This window comes from Sitodiplosis mosellana, unplaced genomic scaffold (genome assembly GCF_009176505.1).
Source record: "Sitodiplosis mosellana isolate CC-2019 unplaced genomic scaffold, AAFC_SMos_1.0 Smas_scaffold_1, whole genome shotgun sequence".
Classification (NCBI taxonomy): domain Eukaryota; kingdom Metazoa; phylum Arthropoda; class Insecta; order Diptera; family Cecidomyiidae; genus Sitodiplosis; species Sitodiplosis mosellana.
Window position 1 is genome coordinate 814,012 of NW_022595244.1, and position 26,215 is coordinate 840,226.

Below are 26,215 nucleotides of genomic sequence, written 5' to 3' on the forward strand. Positions count from 1 at the left end.
AAACTACTGATTCGTTTTTTGTTCCACATATACTTCATTCGCGTATCTATTGATTCTATTCATTTTCTCTGCATCGAGTTATCATTGATAATTCCTTACCTTTCGTCTAATTTTTCATCTTCTTCGTTTGCATTGGATGCAACAGTATTCACAGCAGATGATACACTTGTATCCACAGCCTTGTTGTTGTTCTCTAATTTCACGGTATCATTTTCGGATGATGCAGACGACGACGACGATGATGACGATGACGATGAAGATGACGATGGTGATGGGTTCGTTGGTGCCGCCGCCACGGCTGACGCTTGATTTGTGTTATTCAAATGTGGTGCGTTCTCGTTCGACGTTGCATTCGATGCGGTCGCTTTATTCGCCAACGATGTAACGATTTCCGTTTTTACTCCATTTACGGTATTCACAATGCTCGCGCAGTTGGTATTCGATGCGGCAGATGTCGTTGGGGCGGCAACCATTGTCTGGGCTGGATTTCCACTATTGTTTGCGCTTGAGGCCGTGCCATCTGCTGGCAACGCGCTTGGTGAGCTAGAATGGGTTGTGTTCGCTGCTGTGCCCTCAGTTTTCTCTCGAACGGTTTCATCATTTTTATCAATGTCAACATCCATGCTTTTCACACTGCTATCAGTGTCACCGGCTTTAGCTGATACTGACACCGTTTCACTTTCATTCACATTATTTGTCGTTGTTGATGCTAGAAATTCAATGGAGACAAACAAAAAGTTGAGCAATTTCAATAAAGTTTTCATTTCAATTGCAAATCGTGTCTTGCACGGCATGGCAGAACTGAAGCTATACGTACCAGTTGATGGTGAATCAGCCACATTGTTGGTTGAGTCTATCGTCGATGCTGTGCTTTCGGCTGGAGGGCAGCGCACTTGAGGCGTAAACTGAGATGGCAATGAATTCGGAGGTGTTGTCGAGCCTGTTGTTACTTGTGGTGGCGTTATATTTGCTGAATTCGTCGCACGAGCACCAGTCTTTTGTTGTTGTTCACGTTGCAATCTATCGAGAAAAAAGTCATAAATTATTAGTTTACATTCAAAATGAGGGCTGCTCGCATTTAGATGATCTTACCTCGTTGTTACTCCAGTTGTCATTGCATCGACAATGCTTTGAGATTGAGTATGATTGGATTTGTTTGGATTACGGGAGCTTCGCGTTCGTTGACGAGATTTTCGCAACAATTGTTTATAATTTTCTGTTTTTTTGCTGAGGTAGTAGTATCGCACACAATCTTGTGCACTCTTCCGATCCAGACTAGCAGCAATGGCGCCAAAGTTTTTCGGATGTTGCAGAAATTTCTCTTTGAAAATTTCCTTTTCGCCGGTTGTCCACACATTCAAGTTCTTCCGATCCTGCTGTTGGCAAAGAAAATACACAAAAAAGAACAGAGGACGAAACGAATAAAACAAAAACGAAACGAAAAGAAGAAACGGAACCAAAAGCAAAGCGAACAGAGCTCATGAGAAATCCAGTTTGGGCAGAGAATAAAACGGAAATGTGTCAACAAACCTTGAAGTCGTTTTCCATTTCGGTGACGGCTCCATTTTCATTGTGAAATACGTATCGCTTCTGTTTAGCGTCTAGCATCAGTGGCGGAATAACTGCATACGAGCGCATTTTCTTGTCTTCGTTTGCCTGAAATACCAGAGAAAAAAAAATCATCATTCAGAAACACAATTCGATGGCACACGGTTTCAAGTGCTTGTGATTTTAAATCTAGTCAATTGTTTTGGGTGGAAATATTTTTATCGAACCGTACCTGTTCTTGTAGCCCGTCAATGATTTCCTCTACGTCAGCTTCCGACTTGATGCGTGAACCGACGCGATTGAATCGCTCCTTATCTTCACGCTGTTTCCGTAATTCGGTAAAGACTTTTTCAAAAAATTCCCTATTTTTCGCATCTTTCGCCTTTCGCTTTGCACTCGATTCGATTTTTTCGACGCGACGCAGCCACTCCTGCGACAATATCGAATACTTTTCCACCAGTGCCTGGTCTTTAGCTGCTCGTTCAGACTTAAGTTTCTTCAAATGCAATAAAAGCCTAGATTTAAACGACTGATGCCGTTGGATAATTTCTTTACAAATTTCTACGTCCGATGGTTGATTGTACAAAGGCAATTCGACTGGTGGGCCTAGCGTTGCCATCTGTTGATGTGCCGCATTCGCTTTCTTTCGATTATCGGCATAAATTTTCTGCGCTAAACTCCGATGTTTCGGTTGTACTTCTTGTTTTTCTTCGGCTTTGGCCGGTTTCGAGGTGGTCTCCTCGAGTGACGCCTGCTTTGTTTTTAGCATTGCTATTGTCTTTTCAGCCTTATTTATTTCCATATCCACTTTTGTGATTTTCTGTAGTAGCTCATCCTTGGTGGCGCGCAGCTCTTCCGATGGATCGTTTGGCGGTGTTGGCGATATGGCTTCCACTTGCGGATGATAGGCACCAGTCGATGGTGGATCTCGGACATCGACTTTCAGCAGAGGAGGCGGTGATTGTGAATGATTTTCGGTGAGCCGAATTTTCTTAAATGCAGGCGGTCCACCAGGATCTGGTGGAGCAGCTTGTTGTGGCCGGCCCGGCAAGTATTCACTTGGAATTCGTCGATCTGTTCATCATTGTGGCGTCCATTTCAAATTGTTGTCAAAGCGAGAAAGAGAAAGAGAGAGAGAGAGGAAGAGAGGAAGAGAATGAGGAACGAGAGCAAATTAGTGGGAAAATCAATTTGGTTTCGATTTGAATTACGATGCCAAGCTATTGTTCATTAACTACACTCACCTTCAGGCAACAGCGAGATGCGGGGTCTATTCGATGCATTGTTTGCAACCGTTTCAATCGTACTGGTTGGTGGTAAACCATGAGATATTGATATATTTGCTGGAACTGAAATCGGAGCCGATCGATATTCAACTTGTTGTGGCACTTGTGGTACGCGTACATATGGGGCTTCCCGAAAAGTCTGCAACAATTCAATCATTATCATTAGATACATTGCATGTCGATTAGATTCGTATTCAATGGCATTTCTCTCGATTCGGATGATGCATCTTACCTGCATTGTTCCATATGGATTTTGTTGAACATATCTAATCGGCGCTTCTCGAGCTGGAACTCTGTAAGATTGAGGTGATGCAGCTGGGGTTGGCTGTGGTCCTTTGCTATATGGTTGGGGTGTGTCGACAGGCCTGTATTCACAAAGAAAACAATAAAGTTTCCAATTAGTACATGAAACCAAAGTAATCAATTCACTATTACTAATTGAATAGCAAGCAACACTAAAGCCAATCCAAACAATCTTTTCTTCAAAGAATATAATGGTAATAAGTTTATCGTTTTAGGCACAAGCCCGATATCAGAACTCTGCACACGTGAATATTCAATATTTGGTTCTACATCCAGTTTAGTCCAACAAAATAGGTTTAATCCGTTACAATTCGTTGATTATCGTTTGTATCGAATTCAAATTGTCCAAATGTAGGAAGTGAGGCACCACAAATTCACATTTTGTGTTTTTTCTACGAAAAAATCATACACCCAAATGAAGTCTCCATCAACACAAATACAGTATCACAAAATCGCCTTTATTATAACGGCACACCTTTTTGAAATAAACGATAAATTCTCGTGTGGTTTTATTCATTCCAAATCACCTGCCCAAAGCCGTACACTTTCAATATATCACATGGATTATGAAGTTTATAATCCGAATTTCATAAATACATTGTGTGGCCACGTTCGAAAGTCGGATTTTTTTTATAGATTAGACCTAATGACATAGGCTATCTACATCGAGCACTTGATATTGGACTTCCATGGAAAGTTTCGATGTAAATCATGATCACAATCGAGCACTTACTTTTTCATTGACAAATTCAAAACTTCGGCACCATTTTCTGATTCAGCTGTACACTCGTTTTCATATTGAGTATTTAATAATTTCATTTTGGGGTCAAATTAAACAACGGCAAATTCAACTATCACACTCGTCTAAACCTACAAATTAAACACTAGACAATTTCTTATTCTAAACCAAAACAACGCTCCAATTTTAGCACATAATTTCTGATGATTTTTCAGATTTTTTTCGGTTCGTGGAGATCAGAGAGCACCCGAAAAAGGTTTATCGTATTCGAAAAGTGTAAAAATATAACTATCGCTTCAAAATATTTGCTGAGTGTTTACTCGGGTCGATTAATGGAAAAAACAGAGAGAAACCAAAATGAGGCACAGAACGAAAGAGACAGAAGAGAAACCGAAATTTTTTTATGAACAAAACGGTGTACCTGATATACACATATATTCGTGTGTTTTTTTCCTCTCACTCTCTCGCCATGTATGCCATCACTAAAAAGGTTCTTTCACATATTTGCCTGCTCTCCGTGTGTATATGTGCATGCACACATACACAACTATCTGTTTCCTTTTCGCTCTCGTCACAATACGCACGCACACGAATGTTCCTTTCTCGGGCAAAGTGTTCATCGATCATTCACAAGAAAGCGAAAAGCAGAAAAAAGGAATTCGAAATAACAATAATTAACAGGCACAGTAACGAAACCGATCACTGCACCTAAAAGACAAAAGAATGAAGCGCACGCACACATTTACACAAATGTGAAATGCATTTAAATTCGTAGTGCATGTATTTGCTTAGAAATTCCAGAAATACTACAAGAAACCATGGTTTTTTCAAAAGGAGATTGCTTTCGTCTGTTTCCTATTCATTGTCTGTGCGAGGATCTCTTTCGACACACTCACATTCGAACAAAAGAGAATGGGACGTATGATGCACACATTTGTAACGCATACACATGCATTTGAAACCAGCTGCGCATGCTTGCATCGTTTAGCATAGTTATTCTTCTTGTTGTTGTTGTTTGTTTCAGTATTTTTCCTTTAGGTAATGAGGCTTCGGTTCACTCACTCTCTTATTCGTCGAAATCATGTTTTTGTACGTAAATATGACCAAAAATTAAAAACGAAATGCATTACTACAGTAACACAATGCAGCTGAATCGGCTGGTCCCTTTCACACCGCAGGCAAATGCACGTCGAAATGTTATGTTGCAATATTAAATGCTGTAAGCGACAGCAGAATACAAAATGCATGACAACGGTAGTTTTTTTCTTCTCTTAAATACGGTTGATTTTATGTGCATTTCCCTTTTTGCAAAAAAAGAGAGAAATGAAATCCATTATATTTGCGAGTGAGCACACATTTCAAACATTATTGCAATGTCAGGGTATAAAAATATATATACATGATGACGACGATGAAAAAAAAAACACAGCAACACTAAAACGACAAACGGAGAGCTTAATGTGAGAATAAATAAACTGTAAAATGGGGAGACACATGGAGATATGGACGAAGAGAAACGGAAAAAAACACAAAACTGGTACGCAGAGCGATAACCAGAACGAACATTGAAATGAAAAAAATCTCTCATTCGAGAAATGTGATACAAAAACAAGGTCATATTGAAAATTCGATGCCGATCGTGTCGCCGCCGTCGTCGTCATCGTTGTTGCGAATGCAGTTGAACACGCAATAAAATGTACGCCATATACACCTACATGATCCCACTTTGTGCGCATTTTATTATTCGCTGATCGGTCAAATGAAACAAAATACGATGTCATGCCGTTTCAGTTTCGTGCATTTGCAATGGCAAACACTCAATATACATCGAATGACAGTTGCAGGCAACGGGAAAAAAAAATTTGCAAGCTTTTCATTTGTTTCGTTCCTTCGTTCGTCTCTCTTTTTTTTGCACGGTTCATGAGCCTGTCTATCGTTTCCGATAACAACGTATGATAGTCTCTGAAATAAAATAAACATGCCCAACATTTTGACGTATTATATTTGTTCGCAATAATTGTAAAAACGACACCAACCAACACGTTCATAGTAAAATTGTGTATTTTTAGCTCTCACGAACAAATTGAAATGTTGGATTTTGTTTACACTAGTTTGTGTACAGCAACAACAACAACAACAACACCAGCAGCAAATGACCAATAACAACTTTCAATCGCCATCAATTTTTCGCCGTAGTGAAAACCTTTTGAAGGTTCACTGCGATTAGATAAGAGACCGTAATCAATCCAACTTATAGATTACGATTGGTAAATATGAACAAGAAGTTTACATTTAGCCCGCTTGGTAATTCCAACAAAAATGATCACATACACGTAATTAAAATCACACACATTCACCTATGGTTATTATCTAGCTCAGTGCACAAGTGGCACAACTAACGAATGCCAATTCATCAAGTGATGATTTTAAATCGCCCGTGAAGGAGTACAAAAAAAATTGCGTGGAACCGAAAAGTGATTATTTTGTTTCTCGAATTCTCCAAACTGATATGATTCATAACACATCTCATCATCTCAACAGCCATGAAATTGAGTTTGAGTTGGTTTTTAATTGGATTCAAACGTTGGAAACATATCAATCGCCATGGATTAATACTCGCATTTGAGAGCATCATTAAAAATCCAACTTCCATATTCCACACTCATCTTGCGAAAGTAATTAGAAATGTGCATTCATCGGAATCATCCATTGTGTGCTGTTGTTACGTGGTCAAAGATCGGAGAAAACTCGATTTAAATCCACCAATTTGGAATAATTGTGCTTTAAATAGGGAAGGTCATCGAGATATTCTCGACGAGAATGTTCTCTGAAGCAAAAAAAAAATCGATCGAACCAACCATCGTTAAACTGTATTAAATGAAATTGATTGATCTCTTCGAACGAAATCACCAGCCAAGCGAAACACAACGCATAATATGCACGCATAATGATGAACATCGTCAATTCACAAGAATTCAACGCCAATTCCGAACGAGAAATGAACCAATTTGCCCAATGAATCGTTTGGCGTTTAAAAGAAATTATTTGATGTTGATAATTTTGCCTGTCTTAAACAGCACAACACAATCATTTATGCTGATGGAAAAAAAATATCGTGCATTTTTCCCTTTGTTCTGAAGTAACTGCGTTCTGAAGCGCTGAACACGAAACGAACAAAAACAAAGACTGTTGAAATGGAATTAAATAATATGCCGTTATTTCGTTCCAACTGGTTTTCATTTAATGCCAATGCTTTTGGAATGTTGAGCATATTTTTCGTATTAAAGTCACATCATCAGAAGAAATGCATGGAAAAAACCGAATAGGCATACACCATACACACACAGAGGCCGAGGAATAATTTAATTTTTAGGTCAACTGGTTTCGAAGTAGTACTTAGCATGCGGCGGTGTGCCTGTTCTGTATATAAATTGCATCGGACATGATTTTACTCGGAGTTGGGGCACAGAAAAAAAATGTACCTGTGTTCCTAATGTATATTATAAAATGACGCGTAATAGCAAAGGGCCAAAATATGCGTGCGTGTGAAGGAAATTAATGTGTTCGCTGATGCCGGCAATTTAATGGCAGGCAACAGTATGAACAAACGAAAAAATGTCACCATGCATGTGAATATTAAACGATATGGTGCTCGAGTTCCAGTAAATAGGCAACGTATCGATTGCTTTGCCGTGTGTCCGTGAGGAGGCTGTGGAGGTCTGTTGTTGTAATTTGTCGATTTGTTTGTCTCAAAATATTCTACATTCGCATCCGAATTATCGATTTTCGAAATAATATGTAAGAATCAGCATCCATACAATCCATCCACATTGAGTGTGTCCGGATAAACGCGAGCGCGGATACATACTGTTCCTCGCATTCGCAACCACCACATGTTCACCCAATCGTATACACGACATGTTTCTATGTAAAACGGGGCGAACTGACATGATTTATAGTCGAAACGCAAAAAAGTACCATTCGCCTTTGCCATCGATCATAACAGCAGCAGCAACAGCAGCAGCAGCAACACCAGAAATAACAATGGGAATACACGAAGTCTAGTCATTATTAAGAATGGTTCATGTGTTGTTGTTGTTGTTGCTGCTGCTCTCTCTCTGTGTGTATGTGTTTTTTGCTGTTATTATTATTATTTTGCAACGGATCACGAGACGGGCGGCTGCCGATGATGGAATGCGCGATGCTTATATATGAATACATGCTCTGGCCTCAAATGTAATCCACATTCTTGAATACATAATGTGTAAAACGGGCAAAAACTTGGAGTTAGTTCATGTTTACATCTCGTCGCTCTCTTCTATTTCTTTTTCAGGTCTTTTTTTCTTCTCTCCGCTTACTGCTGCTGCTGCTGCTGCTGCTGCTGTCGTTTTTTTCGGGGTTCTAGAAATTTTACTGGTTTGTCAAACACAATGCACAGATAACTTTCATTCATTTCGCGTTTTCAATGCAAATACTCACACACACACACAAACATACGGTCGACGTAACATAAGCCGGATTTACTTGGTTGATTCCAATACGAAAAGAAAGTGTAATGCGTATGAAAAAAAAACCATTTTTATTATGTATGTGGAGCGAAGTACAATAGTGGCAAAGAAAAGAATTGAGAAGAGCTGAGCAGAAAAAGAAAGAAGTTTTGTATATTTGTGAACACATTTTACTTTGAGTGAGAAAATTTCAGCTACTGTTCGTATATTGTTCTCAGCGAAAGAGAGTTGCTGAACCAGGGAAGAGAGTCGCTGAGAGTGAAGTCGATGTTGTTGTCGATTGTGTATGAGAAAAGCCGGAAAAGGGTGTTGCCAATGTGTCGCGCAGTATCCACGCACCAAATTATATATATACATGGCAATGGCATGTCTTATAGTACCTCGTTTGCTCGTCTCTCTGTTGTTTTTTTCGTTGTTGCAAAATTCGCAACATTTCATTTCCAACAATTCACACACACAATGCCAATTATGCCAACGAGAAACAACTGTAATGTTTTCAACAAAGAAAAATACGCTGCTTCACTCGCAAATAGATAAAAGAGAAAAATACGGGCTATAAATTACCGCACATTTTCCACTTGAAACATTTCTAAAATGCGAAATACGGCCGTTTATGCTCATCGAAACCAAAAGAAAAACACAGATAGTTCCTTGGAACATTCGGCTAACACTTAACATCAGCACACACACACACGCACACCAAAAAGAAAGAAACCGCATACAAATTCGCTCAACTTTTATGTTTCAGCCACGAGAGCTGTAAAAAATAAAATTAAATTTAATCGGATTACGCTCTAGAAAAACTTTTCAGCAGCAAACGGATGAACTGTCTATTCACAAGTTGAATATTCAACTTTGTATGTGAGCGCGAGTGAGCGAATAAAGAAAGAAAAAAAGCCGCAGCAGCAGCAAAGAAAACAAAATAAAATGCTATGAGTCAAGAAACTTTACAACCGCCGCGCAATAGATCTATGAATATTGAATAAATAATAATGTCGAAATGAGCGCCAACAATACGACGCGCTCTTCTCTTACTATGTACACATATGACGGTTATAAAGTTTGTGTCTCTATTTTGCTGCTGCTGTTGCTACCAAAGCAGCACTCAATTTTCGCAACGCAAATATACGGGATATTGACTACTTCCCAGGCATTTACATTGTTTATTTGCTCGATTTTCGGCATGTCTGCAATGTGTCGATTTGGTCGTTGTTGTTGTTCTCAGAATATCACATTAGTTCCTTATTCGCTGACATAGACTAAAAGCACATGTCATTTATCTGTCAACTGGTTTTTGGCGAAAGAGAAAAGGCCGCATTAATTTTCCGTCTCAAACAGAGTTGATTTTGATCGACAACGCCATTGTCTATGTTGGGTTCGGTTGCTTAAATTTCGTTACTATAATACTTGAAATGTTTGCGGGTCTGCTTGTGGCATTTACACTAAAACTTTGTTATTCCAAAGTTTAATTGATTGGTGACGCACAAACGCCATTCCAAAACCTGACATCTCCAGCCAGCCAGACAATATGCAATGAAATATTTACTGCTAATTTTAAGCGTCATAAAATTCATAGACACGTCATATGCTAATTGGCTAATCCAAATTGAGCAATATTCAATTTTAATTTGGTAGTCATGACGATATTTGATTTCATAATTAACAAACTTTTGCTATCTTATCAACTTCGACACAATGCAAACGTTTTTTTTCCTCTTTTGAAATATATTCCATCACACGATTGCATTTAGTCTAGTCAAATTGAAAATTATTTTCCGAAAATATTCGAGCAAAGTCTTACAAAATAACGAATGAAATCAACGCGTTCATCAATTGATTCTATTGTTGTTGTTTTTTTCATTATGGTTCATTCATTTTATGGTTTGAATGTCATTCACTATGAATAGCTTCCATGAGGGAAAGAAAACCTTATTAAATTTGAAAAAGAAAGCAACCAAAAGGCTTTTACTATTCAGAAGTGAAGAAAAAACGATTTGAAACTGAAACATATGCGCATCTGACTGCCGTTTAATTGATTTTTCATTTCTATCCCATTGAAAACTCATCCAATTCTTTTAATTTTTGCTCCATTTTATGGCATTATTTCAAAAGACACCGTTTTGATGTTTTTTTTCTACTCAGTGCTCGACTTGTCTTTTTTCCCTTGCAGTTCTTGATTTCAACCCGACGAGAAATTTGCGGAATATCGCATTGCGACTATTCTACGTATAGTCGCAATACGAAAAAGTCCGTCGAACGCAGCCAACTTCACGTTGGTTGTACGAAGTTTCAAGTCGAAATGTCACACTCGATCCAGTTACAACTTCACATTTATCGCAGCGCGAATAGTCGCAGGGTATTCAGCGATAACATTTTGCGGCAACTTTTATTGTGGATACCTATTCGCATTGCGAGTATCCGCACTCAAAAACGGATATGCGACGGATAGTCGACGTACACCTATTTTACCGCAAATTTCTCGTCGGGCAAGAGTACATAAATGCAAGGGAACGCTCATTCGAATATTCATTCGGTGCAGTAAAATGTGATTTTAGCATGAAAACGAAATGCGACACAACAAAGCGCAAAAATGAAGGAGAGAGGAAAGAAAAACGATCTGAACTCAAAATATTACGTGTTAAATCCACTAGCAGCACTAGCAGCAACAACAACAACAACAACAACAACAACAACAACAACAACAACAACAATAAACCATATCATTGCTATGGTATGGCAACGAGGCAAAATGTGGCAACAGCGCACGAACCAAGAACAATTAATGTATATTTATAGTCACGTAGATAGAAGGAGCGAACGAGATGGAACGAGCGTGTGCTGTGTGCACGAGATAGATGTGTGTGTGTATGCTATGTACGGTATGTGCGTGTGTTTGCATGTTATTGCAAAAATACCGCACACTTTCCGCACACTCACTCTTGCTCTCCCTCTCGCTCGCTCGCTCCCATACAACTCAAACACATACATCAAATACATGCGGCATCAATTAAATTTTCTGAAAGAGCATTATAAAAGCAATCCAAAAAGTGTTATAAGCCTTTTCCATGTACTTCCATTCGGTACAATTCCATTACATTGCACGGGTGGTAGCGACGGCAGAATGAAGGGAAAGTACGGCAACTTCGCATTTGGAAATATATAGCGATAAAAAGGCCAGACTGTGTGTGATGAGGAACAGTATAGAGTGGCAGAAGCGAAGAAAAAAAAACACGTACGATGATTACATACGTACAAAAATCCAAGCGCACGTATATAAGCTCTTGAAAAGAGTGCTACACTGCACGATGGAATAAAAAGCCATATGACATATAAATGTTTGCGTATGTACATTGTACATGCTGTACGGGCAATATAGTGGCATTAATGAATCGACAAGAACACTCAAACCGATTCCACTGAGTGGAAGAAGAAGAAGCAGACTGGAATATGAAACGTTTTACGACGCATGGCTGTTAGACCACGCCTCATAGCAACCAAAATACTCACACAGACACTTCACTGTATCACAAGCAGCAGAGAGAAAAAAGTCGTTGTGTGCTGAATGAATGGAACGATGGCGAAAACGAGACGGTTATATGTGAGAAGAGCGTGCGCGCGCTCGCTCGTCGGCATTACACTCTCATACCGTATACACGAAATGCCATTCGGCTAAGAATCCCAAAGGAAATTACATTCCACACAAATACACATTTGAACTGTGAACGCATTTGAAATCTCAACAACAAAATAGTACATTTATTTCTAGTACACAATTTAGCAACTGAAATCGGAAAATATCATATCGTGCAATGTACGTCAACGGCGAACGCAATCGACTCATTTTCGTTTTTGAATAATCGTCTATTGTATCGTGCCACGAGACGTTGTCGAATCTCATTCTATCGCATACATGGGTCGTTTCGCTATATATACACACACACTAGTTTCACTCGTTCCACCGACCATCTGAATTAAATGGTACTTACTGAATATTTAAATTATTAGTCTGCCTGAAAGCCGTGTGCATGTGTATCGGATGGGCCATACATTTTTGCTAGTTCAAATCGGACACATTTTTTTTCAGCTGCCCTGATATCAAAGGCAAAACAAATAAAAGAAATCGAAACGAAGCCAAAAAAAAAGTTGGAATCTAAGTTCAACTGTTATGGCTCTTCTTCTTTTTCTTTTCTCTTTTGCTACCGATTTTTAGCCAGCTTAGTCGATCGGTCGTATGTCTCTCTGTGTGTATATGCGAGCAAGCTTTTGATTTAATTTATACACACAGTTTGTCGTTATCTTCTTCCTTCTTTTTGTTCATATCTCTCGGCGCGCGTGACACAGAGAAAGAAGCACGAAAAAAAACCGTCCGTCTTTATATACATCAAGCGAAAACTTATTTAATGCCCCGTACGTTGGTCGTTTATCTGGCAAATGGGATCGAGCTCAAAATGATAATATAAATTCGAAATAAAAATGTTCGCCTTAAATTGTATGTAATTCGTGTGCTTCTTTGGCGTCATGAAATGTCGTTTTTAGCGGGCAATTCTGTGTTTCGCCATTCCATTTCGTTCAACTTCCCAATAGAATGCGAGAGGGCAAAAAAAAACACAACTGTCGAAACTACTATACTCTATCCATGTGCCTTTCCACTATAAACGGCATGACGGATTAGATAAAAGTCTATAGAAGATAGCAACTAAGCCAATATTTACGAACTTATATTACTTTTCAGCATATATATGTTGTATAAATGGCTTTGATAAAACACATTTCAACATTATTTGCACACAGAAAGTTTATCGAATCCCTTTTAAAATATACGTGAGTGTGTGTGTTTTTTTCTGCTTACTTTTTGCACTGCCTTGGCTTCTTCTCTGTCTGATAACGCTATATATTTGCTCTGTCTATTTGTAATATGGAAAATCGATATAAATGGTTAGAAAGTCGTGTGTATGTATGGAAAATGTGCCGCAAAAACCATAAATAACCCACTCACTTTTCGATACACTTCAGGCAGCCGTAAAGTTTAAATTTAATTCCAGCATAAACTTTCGTGCATTAATTACTTTGAAATTCATTCTGGAACAATTTTTTTTGCCAATTTAAAACTTCATTTTACACATTTTATAGCCATAGCTTGGTGAGAGCTGTACGTTTTCCTCTCCGTCGCATTTGCTCTACAAATTGTGCTGAGTTGGAGTTGCGACTGTTGCGAACGAAACACATTAACTTTTTAGAAATTGACGGGTCGATTTTTTTTCTGCGCCGTCTGCATCCCTAACTTTGTAATTTTAAGTAAGTTCGAGGTCTGTTCGCGCACAGTTCACAAAATGCACCCCAAATGCTCAAAGGAATTTCTAATTATCCTAAAAAAACTTCTTCTTCTTAAAGACACAATTCTTGGATTTTACACAAACTTTATGCCATCGACTGAAATATAATCCCTGCAAAAGCTACGAGTCGAAGAAAATCGATCGAGCTTACACCCAAAAAGTATGATTTCATACACAATTCCTTCGCTTCGTTCTAGCATCCAATGCAGTGAGGACAAAAATGGCAAACATTTCAATCATACTTTTTTGTTGTTGGCGCGTGGATTTGAGCTTCGCATTTTCCACTCTCACAATCAATGGTGTTTATTCGTTGGTATATGGACCGAGTTTTGATAGGTTGTCACCAACCAATGTCATCTAATCGAATACAATGGCAAACATATTGAATATAAGATTTAATTGAAATTCTCAAAGATATATGAAAAAAACAAGCTTTTTTCCCTTTGTTGTTATGCGGACCGATTTTGGAGAAGGTATACCGAAATTGAACGAAAGTGCGACAATGAGTGACAGAATGACGTCGATAGAACGAACAAAAAGCCTAAAATTCAATGTGATAGCTTCGATTTCAAATAGAACTGAAATTTGGTAAAAGGCCGTGAAAAAAATGGCATTTTCCTCTCACATTTTCCGCACATAACAAAGGTTCATTCGTTCATTCCGATCGCATGGAAACCCATGCACCAGCCAACGTTCAAGCCAGATTGTTTTATCGATTTCAAACGATAACAATGTTGAAAATACATTGCATATTTAATAATGAAATACGAATCGCTTTCACCTTTGTTCACAGCGACAAAACAGACGAAAAAAAAATACAGCGAATACATCGTTTATTTTAATTTTGGGCGTCTGATTGACATAGATACATGTACTGCATTATTACTGTGTCATTATGATGATTATAGCTTTTCATAATAATCAGTAATAATGTTTTGCAGGCGAACTGTTCTGAGCATATGGCATTTTTTGCTTTTTGTAGAGTTTTGTACGCGTGCGACGACAGCACAGCACACACACCAAGTTCTCAATTTTCATTTCGTGGAAGCATTTTTTTCGTTATCTCACTTTGCAAACGGCACACAATTTTCTATTTCTTCTTTGGACAATCACAACGAAAATCACACGAATCGAATGGAACACAAAAAACAGTTGTTTGTACAAAACACAGAAAACAGAAAACAGAAATAAAAACAAATACTTCATATACACAAAGAAACAAACAAAAATGATGGAAATGTAAAGTGATGTGTACTGACCTGAAGTAAAACGTAGGAAATGATTCGTTTATTCTGTATTGGAGGAAGAAAGAGAAAAATAAAATGACAAAAATGGATATGAATTATGAATTGTTGTTTTTTTTTTTTGGTTTTGCATGATTGGTGGATAGAAAAGTATACAGTGTTTGTTGTCGGTGAAATGCTTTTTCGCTCTCTTTCTCTCTCTATCTTTCTTTCTCTCTTTCTCATTCTTGGATTTCGATTCATGAAATCGTAAAATTGGTAAACATTTCAATGATGTTTTCATTTGAGTCTGTGACTCAATTGGAGAGAGATTGTTTATAACAATTGTAGCTTGGAAATGTCACGCTGATAGCTTTCGAACAATGTGACACACAATATAACGAGACGATGGTCGCGTCATCGATATCATCATGCAATCATACGATTGCGAGACAAACAATGTGCGTCAATGCGAAAACGAGCAGATCCAGTCGCTTGAACTGTTCGAGTTCAATTTGTGCGATTGAAAGTTGAAAACACAATATGCATGCAGTAGGTTCTTTTGAAAACAAGATGCGGGTAAAATTTATGATTTCCGTTTGATTTGAAGTTGGCTTTGTCTAGTGCACGGGTCAACTGTCATTCCACCACAATGTGTTCATACACATTTCATTCGAAAATACGAAAAGCCATCCGATAGCATCGAAAAATCATTACTTGTTCGGTAAACAAGAATTAATGGGTTCTTTTTGATTCAATGCAAATGCAGAGAAGGAAAAAACGAACAGAAATTTCAGTGCACAATTATGGAGCAAAAGAAAAAACTTGATGAAATAGTTTCTATCGTTGATATGAAACGAGCCATAAACAAAAGTTTACTGCTAACTGGGATGAAAAAAATTGGTGCACACCCGAACTGGCAAAAAAATGTCACATTTCACTGTCATAAAAAACATTGTTATGCGTAATTCTCTTTCCAATTACATTCCGTTTTCAGTTTTATTTGAAAATCTGTTGTTTTTTATCTGTTTTGCGTGTGCGTGATGGTATGCATATAAATAAAATGTAAAATGTCACCGAATCATCAGCGCGTAGCGTATATATATATGGAACGATTCCAAATGAATGGAAAATTGTGAACAATGCAGGCAGAAATGAAACGACGACGACCCAGCAAAGGAACGAGAGATAAAAAAAAATCCACGACAACATGTAGTTTGAAAATACTCCGACATTTTTCTGCATACATGAATAAAAACAAAAACCAAAATAGTCGCATGAATGATTGCGACACAGAAAATCGTGTGTACGTGGCTCGAAACGATGCCGATGACAACTCCAGTGGCTCGAAGCGCGGGTAACAAACTTGCCACCGCCACAGCCATCATCATCGTCGCCGATGACAAGGAACAACAACGAAAAAATGTAGCTTCAATGGCCTTGGGGAAATTAGATTCGCATACATAAATTTTGTTGCGTGCTCACGTCATTTACAGCAGCAGCAACAACAACAAAAAGAGTTTAATTACAAAATTGCTGCTTGTTATCTATTGTGTGGTGATGCATTCTGCTTTCTATCGCTGGTATGTCAAACAAAAATGGATGGTGTGATTTACAGAGGCACACAAAAAAAATGGATTTTTTTTCTTTCTCTGATGAACATGAATGTTAATTAAAACTTCCGAGGATTGCATTTCATTTTTTGCCCTGAAAACTTTTTCCCATTTGTATCGCTTTGACTGGGTAAATTTCAATAGCAATTCATGTGTGTGTGTGTGTGTGTGTGTGTGTGTCATCTCTCACCTGAAGTCATTTCTTTGTGTGTGAGTGAATCTACCCAAATGGAAATGGTGTTGGTTTAATGACGTCTCATTGAATCCATCATCATTAGAATAACAATTAGCAAAAAAAGGGAAGAAATTCAATAACCAAGCGCACACACACGAGCAAAAAAATAGCCCTCCGTGTCAATGGTTTGAACTGTGCAAAATGTTTCAGCACTATTTGATGTGAATGTCGAATTTATGATCCGTACAATTTATTTCGAGAATCACGCACACGCCATAAAAGACAGCAGCCACAACACAAAAAGGCGATTCGTTTAAGCTCGATCTCTCTTCTGCCCCGTTCGTTAAATGGCGTCGAATAACAATTTTGATGAATCAGTGCCGAGTTTTATTTCAGGTCGTTTAGTGTGTTGTTGGGATTTTTCTTCTGCTGTCGCTGCTGCTGCCGCTATTCTCTTGAAAATGCCGGGTTGTACCGTTTCTATGTTGTCGTCTATCAGCCATTGATTCCGGGCCGACGAGCAACGCGCACAACGGTGGATTGAATGAGTGTTGGCGGCGACTAAAGGGACTCGCATAACTTTTTTGCCTACAACAACCACAAACTAGAACAATAAAACCGTATACGATACGGCTGAATGCCGCATACAGAAGAGAGAAAAAAAACATACTAGCAATTTAATCGATTTTTTTCGTTCACGTTTTTTCACGTTAGGATGCTTATGCCGAGGTACATGCACGTATATATAATGCTTGCTTTTATATAGATGGTGAATGTATATGTAATTTGATTAGGTCCGCTTCTTATTCAGTCTTTTCTCGGCATTCTATGTGCAGAATTTCAATATAAATTGCAAATTCAGAGCATTCACTTTGGATTGGTGTGTGTGATTGCGTTAGACATTGCTTCGATACGCACAACGGTGAATATATCAACATGAAAACTGTCCTTCGGCGCACATTTGCACCATTTGCAGAGAGCGGTTCGTGTATTTGTGGTGTCTATTCATTTGAGTAAATATCATTTTGTCCCCGTAGCTATTTCGCATTCGCAACGAATGATAAGAATCCAAAATGTATTCATCAAATTGTCTCTATTTTATTTTATGCCCCATTCGGTACAGTAGTCACAGCATCACCATTTGCTATCGCTCTGCACCTCGTGCGAGCACACACGACCCGAAATGTGGCCAACACCCCAACCCAGCAGCAGCAGCAGCAACAGCAGTCAGATTTCAGCCACAGTTTTTCTCATACTTTACATAAAAATTACATGAAATTTGTTTATCTAAAAATGTCCTCGTTTATCGTTGTTCTGTTCTTCTACATTTGGGCTCAAATCACAGTGGTGACGGAATGCTCCGGATCCGTTTTTCCAACGCATTATTTTTAATTACGTGGACATTTTCGTTGTGAAACTTATTCCAAAGACTCTGTCCGTTTGATAAATGGTAAAAAGGAATGAAAAGAACTAAAAATAGACGGTCGTTGGGCCTGAATGGACATCATCTGTGTGCTTTGAAATCAAGTTTTCGTTTCAATTAGACTTATGCATGAAAAACGATAACAACAGCCACAGCAACAGCAGCAATCTCATTCCGAATGATATGAATGAAAATTACTCGTATACAAAGGGGATCTCTTTCAGATTATGTATCGAGCAAAATTTGCAGTAATTTTTGCGCCGTGGTGACCAAACTGAATACAATTCAAATTTATTACAGTTAACTAAAAAAACAAATAAGGCAATTTTCGTTGTTAGTTTCTGGACGTAAGCATAAATAATTGCCATATTTCTGAATAGATCTGCTTGTTTATACCAAAAAACTATGCCATACACACAAACACAAAGCGGCATTTAAGCGTAAGCACGAGAGAGAGAGAGAGAGATAAAAAGAGAAAATCCGTAGGAAGCGAAGCATTCACGGGAAATTATTGCAAAATATGAGAGAATTATGTGTTTTGGTGTGGAATAAATGTATCATTTTTGTGGGATAAAGCAAATCTACAAGGCAGAAAAACAACCAAAATAGCAGCAAAAACAACAACATCCACTTTTGGTTCGCATTCGAATGGCTACAAACAATGGAATTGTTACTTTAATACAATGTTAAAGCCCAGTTAAATGGAATTGCAATTGAAATAATTTCGAGAATTTTTGCTCCGAAAAAAAACCCTCAAGCTTTTATTATGAAATAATCAGATGCCCACTCGAAATTCCAGCAGAAAATGGTAAATAACTGGACGGAGAAAATCATTGTTTCATCCGCAGCAGCCTACATCTAGCTCTTTCGTTGATTCGCAACAATATATCGTATTGAATGAAATTGTAGAGTTTTTGCTGTAATTGCATTGTTATTGAATTGGAAGAGTAATCGATGATGATAACGTTTCTGATTGCGTTGATGCCTTTCTGTGCAAATTCGTTGGGTTTCTTTTTTTTCATCGTCTCTTTTTCTTCCTCAAAGTAGATGAGTCAGCAATTTTACATCTAACAAATTGTTGTTTAAACTTCAGGCGATGATTTTCGAATGATGAATGCATCCGAGCCAAGTGGATTGGATCAGGCAGGTCAAAAAGGAAACACTGACTGAGTAAAACAAGGGTTGAGTAATCGCCTTAATTTCGAGCAAAATTCAACAAGATTATTATAATACAATAACACTGACTGTCGATACATGTGAAGAACGAGAGTGAGAGCGAGAGAAAATGGGCGAAAAAGCCGAGTGAAAAACTTGAGCTTATTTTGTTATATTTGGCTTATCAGCGTTAAATGGCGAGGCCCACGGAAATGCCAGTAAAATGTGCGCACATAGTGCTTTTCAACACGTATCGCACCGTCTCCTTTTGTGTTCCGCCCGTGTGTATTATTTTTATCATCATTGCCATTATTATAATCGCTGAAGATCAAAAAACCTAGATTAAATCCCTTATGACAAAATGTACTCCATTTTTATGGCTCACCGAGAGAGACCGTTCATCGAAGCATGCACAAGTAAATAGAACATTTGGTGTACATTTTTAGGTACAAACACACACACGCTTCGGTCGATCTCACCTAGCTGATTCACCAATTTTCTGCGCACAAACACCATGGACGAGGTACGATGAACGGCAGCGAACTAAATATATCGACATAGTATGCGTCGTCATTTCAAATGTACATGTCAAGTATAGATGGGCGAATCAACTCAAGCGAATGAAGAAAGAACGTACATGACCATGAGCCGGGCACGAAACATTTGAACTCTTCAGTGCTTACTTAATATATAATGAAGCGATGGGTTTTAACCTCCTCCTTGTCATTTCCTCTATCGTTTAGATAGCAAAATTGCAAATTAAATCGTCAGTTGGTTCACGTGCTTAATCAAAAGAGTTAAAGGAAATTTCGTGCGCTGTCATATTGTGACACATCCCAACTTGAGAATTTGTTTCTTTCCCCAATTCGTATAGAAACAAACTGAGCGGAAGTATGACAGCATGCAGTGTGATCGAATCTAACGGGGCAATCGAATAATCCATATACAACGAAATGGGGTAGAGGTAGGGAGAGATAGCGAATTCGGTTTTGATTTGCCGACTATTTGTTGTTCACCTGCTGTCGTTAAAATCAACTATTCCAGGTGTATGAGTCAGGCACAGTTACGCAAACACGCCAATAAACGACGAGAGCGAGAATAAACAATGACACAAAAAATGCATTAAATTTAGCGTAGGAAAACAAAACCTGAACCATTCGAAGCGAATGACTCAATTCGATTCGACAATACGCCATAATCCATTGTGGGAATCAAATAAATTAAAACTGCTTCTACTTTGGAATTCCCTTTGTTATTGCGGTTTACGAACGCAGTTTTTCGTTTAAATTTCGTTGTGCTTGATTGTGAGCGTGTGTTTGTTTGTTTTGTTTTCTTCCCTCTGTTGTTCGTCGACTCGAATCGAATGGAAATTCATTCAGAATCGTACGATTTTTCTATCCAGCGAATAAGTATGTGGCTGGTTGTGCTCGATGAATTCCGATCATTTCGAGAGACTTGTTGAAAAGCAGACGAATGATAAGACTCGTCACCCACTGAAGAGCGTTGCAAATGCTTCAAATCGAATTAAAAACAGTGTCGGCAGAAAGTATAGAGCGAACAAGAGTGAGATAGTGAGAGAGAAGCAAAAGGAGACAGGGAAAAAAGAAACACACAAAACCAACGTTAGTAAAATAATCATCATCACATCAGGCAGTGTAATAGTGGCAAATAAGCTGTAATAATGATGAATAAATAATAGATGGGAAATGTGACGTACGCATGAGCTCAACACAATTAACCAAATAAAAATACATATAACATGGGGCCAAGCAAGGTGACATCAGTGTAGCAGCAGTAACAGTAGCAAAAGCACCACCGAGCACAACAATTTCAATCATTTGCACGTCGCACACACTCGACCGGGTCGCTCGAATCTTCGAATTTCATACATAACTAAAAATAATGTATAAATAACAATAACAAACAATGAAATTGTAACTTAAGTGTTTCAGACAACCTTGACGTTGACATCGTATCGAGCAAAACGAATGAACGAATGAACGAACGAATGAGCAAATGTGTGCGCGCTCCGAAACACACAAAATCTATTAAACAGAATGAAAAAAGTACATACACACACGAAAGAAAGAGGCATTACCGCTTTCATGCGCGTATTTCTCTATTTTTGCCATTATCATTATTTGTTTTACTTTTTGTTGTTGTTGTTGTGTGTATGTGTGCTGTTGTTGTTCAGGTTTTGACTTGATGAAAGAGAGTGAACGGTGTGCATGGACAAGTTGGCGAAGGCGAAAATACATGCGAAAAAGCTTTGTAAATAGCACACAATTTATCTTGAACGTGTTTGTTTCGTGCATTTGTCATTTCAGGCAACTTTTCTCTCTTATCAAAATGGGAAAAACTCCCCCTTTTAAAAATGGAACGTCCAGATTGCCCTTAAAAAGCATCAATTTCGATACGCCTTTCCGGTAGAGAGAGTGAGAGAGAACACGCAGCGTATTTGTGTCCAAGAGTGGCTGGAATGTACGTCATGGTCAACATTTGAGCAGTAAACTTTTCTGAAGCACACATTTAATTTTCGATTATTTACTCTTGTGATTTTCAACATGCTCAAGTATGCGTACGTTAGCGTATCTTCGCTTGCAACAACAACAAAATTTTGGCAAAAAGTGAAACATTTTCGAGCACAATACACGAGCGCATTGATTTATTTGGCTCGCCAAATATTTTATTTTTTCTCTGTTAGGATGCCAACTCGTTTCGCAAAATGAATGGATTTCATTTTCGTTGTGCGCGGATGACACAGTTCGAATCTATGGCAATGCACGACATTCGAAGCTTTACACGATTGTGATATCACTCACGAACATGCTCTAAACATGAATTTTTGTTTTCGTTTCATCTTCTTTTTCGCTGACTTCGGGCTTTTTTCATGACTTGATTGCAGATTTGCGATGAATTTGTAGGCGTTTCAAATGTGTGCCACGAACATGATGTGGGGCTGACTGCATTAAAGCAACAATAATAACATCGCGAGAGATGAAAAAAATAACTACGAAATATAAAAATACATTTGCTGATGATGTTGCTAATGGAAAAATAATTATCGGCTAAGTGGAATCAAAAAATAGGCAACGCAGCGCAGCAGCGTAAACAAACATAAGAGAGAGCGAGAAAACGTAACCGGAAAGCAACGGAAAGCTGCGAGCAAAAGAGAGACACACTAATGAAAAATGCATTAAGATTTATAAAACCGACTATGAACATCCTAGCGCACTATTGCATTGTCGTTGCAGCAAAATTCCATGTGGCGCACGAACGCAAATAGTTCACACAAACAAACAACAGGCCAGAACGGGAAATAGAAAAGCGAAAGAGATAAAGAGAGAGAGAGAGAGAGAGAGAGAGAGAGAGAGAGAGAGAAAGAGAAAAAAAACGCCGAGCTGCACAAATTGCGGGAAAAATCATTTTGAGTGATACAGAGAATAATAAACTCGTTGCATGAAAATTGCATAGATGAAAATAAAATGCCAGGGCGGATGATAAAATATGCACATTGTAAATAAATTAAAGGCAAAATATGCGAGCATTTTCCCCCCATTTTGTTGCTTTGAGCTGAATATGGATTAAAAATAATGGAATGCCTAAATAGAGCAGAGTGGAACATGGCATTTGCTAAAAATATACCGCATCAATTCAAATTGAAAGCATTTCGAAGTAATCGAACATAATTTTCCATTCAAAACCTCATTTCTCATTCGCCTCCATTTGACATATACACTCAATTCGAAGCGTTCATCAATCAAGGTGCCATTTTAAGTGGCCACATACACTTTCAGCTTGCAGTCTGCACTTTATATTGAAATCAACAACACTTGATGAACAGTCATACACAAATGCTTTAAATAACTTTTTCACGGATTCAAATCAATTACATGATTATAAACGACGTATTTCCCTCAGACGTCCCTAACTTTAACTACTAGACGGTCGCTTAGAATTCATTTTCTCCTCCTTCTGAACTTTTAATAACACTTTTTTCAACCTATAAATTCAATAATTGCTGTCAATCAACAATGGAATTTCACGAATTAAATGTGTGAATTCAATTTGAACCATTGTGATAGAAAAGAATTAAAACACATTTCAAATCGAATCTTTTTCAGTTCATCCATTCTACGGTGTATCTCTATGGTATGATCACGAACTTATGACATTTGAATTTTGTTGTAAATCTCTGCTGAGAAAACTGAAAAAATAAATGGTTGCTAATTCAAATCGACAAACCGAGTGTTGACGGTGTAAAAATGGTTCTTCATGGCTTTGTCGTTGCGCAAATTCTTACAAATAATCCATTATTATTGGGTCTGCGTTAATATTTACCTGCAATGGAACAGATAAAAAAACGAAATATTAAATTAGTTTTTCTTCGGCCGGAAGTTATTTAAAAAATAATTTGAAAAGTTTTGTCAAGCATTTTTCGTGCAGAAGAAAGAGAATAATAATAACGAGAGTCAAAGCTATGCAAAGATTGTTTAAAAAGTATTGATGATTACAACGCCCGGACAAAGTCGAATTGCATTCGATCGAAAGGAGCTGCTGACAACTTTTCCAATAATTTTGTTGCAAGAAAATGAAGTAAAAAGCATTTGGTAGTAGCAAGAATCCAAATTGTTACATAATAACGATTTTTTGCTTTTGTATTAAAATGCATATTGCAAGCAAATAATGGACAAAAAACTTTCTTGAACTCATTGCAAATTAGTTTCAGATCTATAATTTTTTGTGTCGTCAAAATGTTCAATTTAGTCTAGATATTAATTCGAGAGAGAAACTCAAAATTGATTGAATACGACCAAGTGCCACTTTTGATGGCAACGTGTGTGATTCCGAGTATTCGCAATTATCATCACCGCGGTGGCAAAATACATTGACATTCTCGAATGAATTGGAAGACGAAATGCGAACGCTATGAATATTGATTGGAATTTTCAGGTCTGGTAATTTTTGTGTTGCCTGAACCCCTTTCGAATCGAGAATGTCATCGTGCTGTTCGCCGGAAAATGCACGATTAAAACATGTTCCGTTGCTTCTCTGAATTTGGAATATTTTATGGCTGGCAAAATTTGTGATTCAAATTGAAAGTCACAAAAAATCAAACACACACACCATGCCATTGGATTATTATAGTTTGTATTTGGCGGGATATTTTCTGTTCGGTTTTTTTTAAATTTCGAATGGGTTTTATGGAGTCACGCCTTTGCTGTTTCCATCGATACGGCGGTACAAAATATAACCAAAACAACAGAAATATGGCGCCAATGCGCTGAATCAGATATCAGAACCAACATCACTTATTCAAATTAGATCGAGAAGGCAAAACAAACGCACAACACACATCTCTAGCGTCGTCATTTCGCAAGAAAGTTGAATTTGAAGAGAGAGAAACAACAACACCAAAAAAAGAAAAAAAAACCGGCACCAAAAACAGCAATTCAAAATGAAAAGAGAAAATGAGCGCGAGACAGAGATAGAGGCAAAGGGAGAGATCATCTTGGTTGGTACAAATTAAAGCAATTGCTGAGAGATGGTTTTTCTCCTTTTTAGACTTGTAATGTTGCCAACAAAGTAAATAAAAAGCCGGTTTGAAAAGTTAAATTTTGAGTTAATTGGCATGACAAGGCACTTGACGCATTCATCAGAAGTTGCTATCTTTCTCTCTCACCACAGCTTATGCCGTATGGGTGAGTTGTTATTCTGTGAAATCAGACGAAGAATATGCCAAGTGAGAAAAAATGACGAACTGTGCATTATGATCTTGTGTCGGTTTCGCCATTGCTGCGCGAGATTATAGAATGTCAAAATTGCAAAAGTAAACTAGAAGTGAATACTAAACCAATGTAATTATAGACCGAGTTTGTGGTGATGGCAACAAAACAGCAAAGCACATCCCGAGCAAAAACAAGCGAAACAAAAAAAAACAACAGCCAGTCAACCAACCAACATTTAGAAAATATACATGGCTCATTTATCTGTTGAAAATGCGGCAATGGGACCCGTCGACTTTGCTGTCTCGTTATAATTTTCGCTTAATCACGATAGCAAGAAAACAAAAGGCAGCACAACCGCAAAATCATCAAACTATTTTAATAATGCGCCAGTATTCGGGTTCCAGCCCGACAAATGATGATATTTCATATCAGCCACCGTTGTTGTTGCTGCTGCTGCTGTTGCTTACAAATACCGAAAGGGAAAATTATTATTAATGCAATATAAATGCGGTCTCGCTGCTTTGAATTTCTGATGAACCAGAAAAAGCAAGCTTCAGTGGAAAAAATGTCAGTGGCCGGAGCATAATAATATTCATCAAAAACACTCTTTCCATTTCTCATCGTGTCAAATTTCATGGCGCGCACATTTTTTCCCACTTGAAAATTAGTGCAGTAAGTAATTTGATAGGAAAAATGCGATAGGAGCAGGTGCAAAGCCGAAAGCACAGCATTGTTGCTGCAGCTTGGGACCCTTTCATTTCTAATTCGAACAAATTGTCGACTATAAAAAGCAGGAAAAAAGAGCAGCATGTGATCGAAGAAGAAAAACAGAAATAATAATGGGGGAAAAAGACAGCTGTGGATCATTGTTTCCGATTGTCGTTAATACAGCGAACGGCACGGAGAGTGCAATTTATCTATCATTCTGCTTCCGTAGCCATATTTCACCGACCAAACTTCGAATGCTTTCGACGATTTATGGAAATATGAACGCTACCTCTCTCTCACTCTCCCGCTCTCTCTGCCTCCCTCCACCGAAATTTCCATTCTAATTCAATGGATTCGATTAAAACAAAACGTTTACGTAACATCGATGGCAAGAAGTCAATCGTTATGCCATTCGAGGAAGAAAAAAAACACACGAACAATTGGAGTTAATTCGTTCATTGATTGCATTTAA

General features: G+C 38.1%; 1 protein-coding gene across 26 annotated transcripts in view; it reads right to left on the reverse strand.

Annotated features, from left to right (window-relative positions):
* Positions 1-26,215, reverse strand: part of LOC129569624 (uncharacterized) — a 76,011-nt gene that overhangs the window by 16,676 nt on the left and 33,120 nt on the right. For 7 of the 26 annotated variants that reach the window (XM_055448715.1, XM_055448825.1, XM_055448704.1 and 4 more), the window contains 8 exons: positions 14,977-15,009; positions 3,067-3,199; positions 2,793-2,973; positions 1,781-2,622; positions 1,531-1,656; positions 1,093-1,373; positions 818-1,020; positions 100-709 (listed from right to left, as the gene is read on the reverse strand). In XM_055448715.1, the coding sequence (XP_055304690.1) occupies positions 100-709; positions 818-1,020; positions 1,093-1,373; positions 1,531-1,656; positions 1,781-2,622; positions 2,793-2,973; positions 3,067-3,199; positions 14,977-15,009 (2,409 nt within the window). Of the gene's footprint in view, positions 1-99; positions 710-817; positions 1,021-1,092; positions 1,377-1,530; positions 1,657-1,780; positions 2,623-2,792; positions 2,974-3,066; positions 3,200-3,870; positions 4,334-14,976; positions 15,010-26,215 lie in introns of those variants that run through there. The other 19 variants (XM_055448668.1, XM_055448774.1, XM_055448686.1 and 16 more) reach the window with 5 other exon arrangements.